This window comes from Sinocyclocheilus rhinocerous, unplaced genomic scaffold (assembly GCF_001515625.1).
Source record: "Sinocyclocheilus rhinocerous isolate Xijiao unplaced genomic scaffold, SAMN03320098_v1.1 scaffold556, whole genome shotgun sequence".
In the NCBI taxonomy this organism is placed as follows: Eukaryota; Metazoa; Chordata; class Actinopteri; order Cypriniformes; family Cyprinidae; genus Sinocyclocheilus; species Sinocyclocheilus rhinocerous.
In genome coordinates this window covers 94,490-100,044 of record NW_015631074.1, presented here as the reverse complement: position 1 = coordinate 100,044, position 5,555 = coordinate 94,490, and the positions used below count along the sequence as shown (strand labels likewise).

At 38.2% G+C, this 5,555-nt stretch overlaps 1 protein-coding gene across 1 annotated transcript in view; it reads right to left on the bottom strand.

Moving 5' to 3' along the window:
• Positions 1–685: 685 nt before the first annotated feature.
• Positions 686–5,555, bottom strand: part of LOC107741571 (extracellular serine/threonine protein kinase FAM20C-like) — a 19,009-nt gene continuing 14,139 nt past the window's right edge. Inside the window, exons 4-13 of the mRNA XM_016554326.1 lie at positions 4,578–4,656; positions 3,101–3,193; positions 2,870–2,985; positions 2,598–2,778; positions 2,205–2,314; positions 1,746–1,827; positions 1,593–1,652; positions 1,249–1,516; positions 1,147–1,157; positions 686–789 (exon numbers count right to left, since the gene is read on the bottom strand). Of these exons, the coding sequence (XP_016409812.1) occupies positions 1,267–1,516; positions 1,593–1,652; positions 1,746–1,827; positions 2,205–2,314; positions 2,598–2,778; positions 2,870–2,985; positions 3,101–3,193; positions 4,578–4,656 (971 nt within the window). The 3' untranslated portion in view covers positions 686–789; positions 1,147–1,157; positions 1,249–1,266. The remainder of the gene's footprint in view (positions 790–1,146; positions 1,158–1,248; positions 1,517–1,592; positions 1,653–1,745; positions 1,828–2,204; positions 2,315–2,597; positions 2,779–2,869; positions 2,986–3,100; positions 3,194–4,577; positions 4,657–5,555) is intronic.

The following is a 5,555-nucleotide window of genomic DNA, read 5'->3' as shown; positions in this document are numbered from 1 at the left end:
ACATACTGCTGCCGCACAGATAGCATATAAAATAGCCCGTAGCAGATCTATACAGGTGGAGCTGGGGAAGGTGGAGGGTTTCAGAGAAACTCTGCAGGAATCTCAAGTGAATGCTAGCCAGCCATATAAATGCAAGGCAGTAAGCTCATTGGCTGCATATGCAGCATGAACCAATCAGCTTGTGCCAAGTCATTTAACTCTCTGAATATCATCAGTTACGTTAACACCCCGTCAGAATGCGCCATCTAGAGTTTCATGACTGAATTATATATATCTGTTGAATCTATATCTATAGATGCACCAAATGATTCACTGATTAACCATTAAGATGAGTTAGATTCAATAATAGACAAATGTATTAAACTGAATGAGAAATCATGCAAACGAAAAGTTTGATAATAGCTTTATGAAAGGCAGTTACTGTGAATGAAACATTTATATAGATGAAACACTTATTTTGTGTAGTGAAAAGGATAATTTGTGATTGTGTATATTGTACTAACACAATTGAAAATATGCTGAAATGTTTGAAAAAGTGCACTTTTGATGATCTGTTGTGATATTAGTACTAAGAGTTTTGAAAATGTACCAATTGCTTGTGAAAATTGCGCCAAAGCAATTTTTAAAAAAAACTAGTTTCACTAGTGGCTTACCCCCAATGTTCTTGTCTATCGCCATGCTAATGTTTCGACATTTTTTACTGTATCATTTTGAGGGTATGGACCCATGAATCTGACACATGGCAGTATAGTTTAATGTGCCATTACATTGACAGCCCAATTGGAGGCATGGGTCCATGACTTCATGACGCCAAACACTAACACAGCCAAGTTTAAACTTCAGTATGTCTACTGTACACAATTGACAAAAAAAAAAAAACTTATACGAACTTTTAAAATTATGAATTAACAAATCTTTACACTTAAAATTAAGATAAATGATGATAACAGTTGGATAACATATCTAGTATTTATGTGTATATATTATGCCAACTGAGATTGATTTGCTGTCTCAGAGTTCTGGCACTTTTATAATATAATTTATATATTTTAAAAAATCAACTTAAATTTTGTCTTAAATACACAAACAAAAGAAATAACAGTTTTAACTAACTGGTCACAGATGATAATCCACTTTGTTGATTAGCAACTGTATTTAACATTATTTAACAATCATACAGTGTATATCAAACAAAGTGTAACTGTAGTGTAAGACTGTTTACAGTCTGGTAATACAGCACAACATCTAGATCGAAATAATATCACATCAAGCCCCAGGGTAATCGCCGATGTCGTCATGTATGACATCACTGTGATGTTGATGCTGCTGTAGACAGTCCTGAATGGTTTGAATGACTGTTTCTAGGCGACGATCTAAAGCGGAAAGATGTTGTTCAGTGAGGAGTGGGGCCACCACTGCAAGGGGGTCCTGAGACAAAGATGCACGCATGACATCACTCATCCGATACGACTGGAGAGATAGCAGGTGTAAACGAAGCAATGTGGAACGACGGACCCTGAAGTTAAGAACGAGGAAATAATAAGCAGATCAAAAACACAACACTCTTAAATTGTTAGTTATGTTCACTCTACCTGCAGCACTGCACAAGAGGAGCCAATATAGACGGTTCATCATTAGAATGACGTCCAAACCTACAACATAGAAGAGCCATCATGCTCATTCAAACTGAGTCAAACCAGAATATCATCAGAAAGCCTCTTTGACTATCGATTTTGAATACTCACGCTCTTCCATTGTCGAAGTGTATGAGAAATGTGTCATTGCCAAACTTCTCAAACGTTTCATAGTGGTGCCTGTCCATGTTACCTGAGGAGGGACAAAGATAAAACAAAGATTTAAAACTAAAAAGACACCGATAAAGAGTATTTTGATCATTTACATCAGGTCAGAGAAAGTTAATGAGGTCTAAAGTTGATGTTTGGACTCCAATGACTTTCAAAAAAATATTATTTTGTACACATTTTCGTGTTTTGAGTAAGTACTGTGGCACTTGGATATATAGGCCTACCATATTAAATTATTACCATATTAATGTAATTTAGGTAATGACATGCTACCAAGCTATTTTAAAGAATGTCATGGTTTTAGTCCAAAAACAGAATATTTCTATGGTACACGTCAGAAATCCTACATTTTTTTGTAAGTGTTCACCCTTGAGTCATCTAAACTGATTCATGACTCACTCATTAGAAAGTCCAGAATGCTCATGTCGATCAGATCCACCAATCGAGTGCCTCGGTCGTAGGGAGGAGTCTTTTTTATGGAGTCACAGTAGTTGGAGTCTGTCTCCCATCTGTTACAGAAATAATCATCGGTTACTTATGCTGGATTCTCCATTGCGAATCACACTCAATAAATATGTACAAAAACAATAAAGAAGAACCCCAAAATAGATACTTTTAAAGTCCAGATTGAGGACTTTCAGTGTAGACAAAAAACACTAAGAGATTTTTCCAAAACATATTCTTTTGTGTTCAACCGAAGAAAGGTCATAGAAGAAAGGTCAAGATTGGAACTACATGAGGTTGAGTAATTTTGGGTGTACTATCTTTTTAAATAACACACTCTCCACCCACTGAGCCAGCTTGCTTCGGCTGTAGGACCGCCTCCAGGGACTCCTCCATGAGCGACGCGGTGCCAAACTCAGGTCTGGCAACATAGCAGCCATAGACCCCTCTATCTTGAGGGGACGGCCACAGATAGCATGCTCTGTGGAGCAGTAATAGGAACACTGGCCATAAAAACATGCATTCCCCACTGCAGAAAGAAAAACGACAGATAGTGACGTACAAGAATTCTCTGTTTGAGAGGAAGTGATGGAAGAAGATAAGAGCCAAGTGCAACAAACCTGGAGAAGTGAAAAATGTTGTGACCAGTTTATGGTCGGTGGTGATGTCTTTGATCTCTTTTATTACATTAACAAGCCTCCCAACCACTGGAGGCACCCTTCTGAAACCCAGTATCCTTATTGTGAGAGAGAGAAAGTGTTTTCATAATTATTTTTTATTTCATATGAATTCAGACTGATTAGCCAATTTATCATATGGCTATATATGTAATATACAGTCTGTGCTCTTACTTGTCCAGGTGGAAGGCTGCGATCTCAGCATTGTGCCTCTCAAAGTCAGAAAAGTAATACAGATTCACATTGGTCTCCTCATGCCGTTCCTGTCTTAAGTCGAAACAATTCTGATCATAATTTTAAACAAAATCATCAAAATTCAGATCTTGAATTACATTAACATATTTGAGCCACTTCTCTGTTCCCTTACAATGTAAAAACCATTCTGGCACTACATTTTCATTGTTTTTCAGTGTTTGACCATTGCGCTCAATCTAAAGTGAAAAAATTTACTTTAAAAATGTGTCTCCAAATCTTGCATTTATTTGTTTTACTTTATTTGTTCATTGCACTGCGTCTCTACTCAGTGGAGTAGAAAATCGCAAGGTCATGCTAGCCATTTTATAAAAAAATTTACCTACCTGAGCACTGCCTTTTAGAACAGTGTTATTCACATGATGCTGCAAAAGACCCATGCAACAAAGATGTCTGCCTAGCAGCTCAAGTTTTTACATAGAAAAACAATCGTAGAACAGTGGAGTGCAAAAGCACATTCTGTGAGAATGACCCTTTAGTTCATAGTGTAAAGAGATCTAAAAAGATGTGGTTTATAACCAGAACGTACTTATTATAGCACTGAATGATAATGCTAATAAAGCAAATAAAAAATGTCTCTATCAAGCAGTAGGGCTGCACGATTAATCGCATGCGATTGTCATGCGCATCTTGTCAGTAAAGCCGGTTCTGTGATTAGTAGTAAATCTCTAGCACGTGCTTTCAGATGGAGCAGCATTTACTACACAGAGCCGTAGTTCACTGACAAAAATCAGCAAAATCACGTTCATAATCACAGACGATTTAATCGCACGATTATGAAATCGAATAAATCGTTCTGCGAGTATGTCAGTGAACTACGGCTCTGTGTAGTAAATGCTGCTTCATCTGAAAGCACGTGAAAATACCACATTTAATAACATGTTTTTACTCCAAACTCACTTCATAACGTCAGTTGAGTGTTTGGAGTTTCCGCGCGAGAGCGCCCACTGGCCTTCAGATGGAGATTTACTGCTGATCACAGAACTGTGCTTCACTGAAAGATACGCATAACAATCGCAGCTTCTGCCTAATCGCGAATTATCGCCTTTGCGATTTAATTTCGATTAATATCGCATGCGATATTTAATTTCGCATCTTGTTAGTAAAGCCGGTTCTGTAATCAGCGGTAAATCTCCATCACGTGCGTGCTTTCACATGAAGCAGCATTTACTACACAGAGCCGTTGTTCACTGTGTAGTAAATGCTGCTCCATGTGAAAGCACGCACGTGATGGAGATTTACAGCTGATTACAGAACCGGCTTTAATAACAAGATGCGCATTAAATATCGCATGCGATTTATCGTGCAGCCCTAATTGATGTATATACTCTTGTACATACACAAATTGAAAAATGTAACGATTTGTTGTACTAAGAGGCACATGGTGTTTGGGTCTCACTTCATGGGTTTGAAGAGCGTCTGTCCATAATTAGGAAATGACATCACCAACTTCAGCTGCGTCCCACCTGATTTTTGCACTGAAAAGCACCACAAAAGTTTACTTGTAACATTTGTTGTTATTGTGATTTTATGTCTGGTAATTGTGACTTTAGTTCTCACAAATGCATAGTTCTATGCTATCTTATTTATTCTTGTCTTGACCTGGTCCAGCTGGTACTGCACGTACATGAGAATTTTTGGAAACGCTTTACTTAAAGCTGCAGTCCGTAACTTTTGGCGCTGTAGCGGTTAATAAACAGAACTGCGTGCGTCTTGTGGAAGAACATTGTAGCCAGAACGACTTCTCTCTATTTATGCCTATGATGAATCACGCAGGTACTGGGCTACTCCGCAGAGGTACCTACACGAACCAGTCTAAATAGTCTGAATATAAACACTTATTATAGGAGTACCGTAGTGATTCAGCACAAGCCAAAAACACGGTTTGGAAAATGGATTCATGGTGTAATCGCTTAATATATAAATTTTGAACACAAAAAAGTTACGGACTGCAGCTTTAAAGCCTGTATATATAATACATTATAAAAGTAGCTTTAAAGGGATAGTTCACCCAAAAATGAAAATGAACCCATTATTTACTCACCCTCAAGCCATCATAGGCGTATAATTTTGTTTTGATCTCTCCCCTGCGCTTCTGCGTTCATCACTTCTGAGCGGCGCATGCGCAACGCCGACGTCTTCCATCATCCGAGCTGCTTCCGTGTACAACAGTGAGCGCAAGCTAGATTAAATTGATTATTACGTTTAAAATATGGTTATTTTTCTTACAAAAACAAATCGATTCGCTACAGGAGGCCTTTGTTCACCCCCCGGAGCCGTGTGAGGCACTTCATATTGTAAATGGATGCGCTTTATTTCTTTTATTTCTTTTGGACTGAAGCACTGCAACACCCGCTGACTGCAATGATAGAGCTTG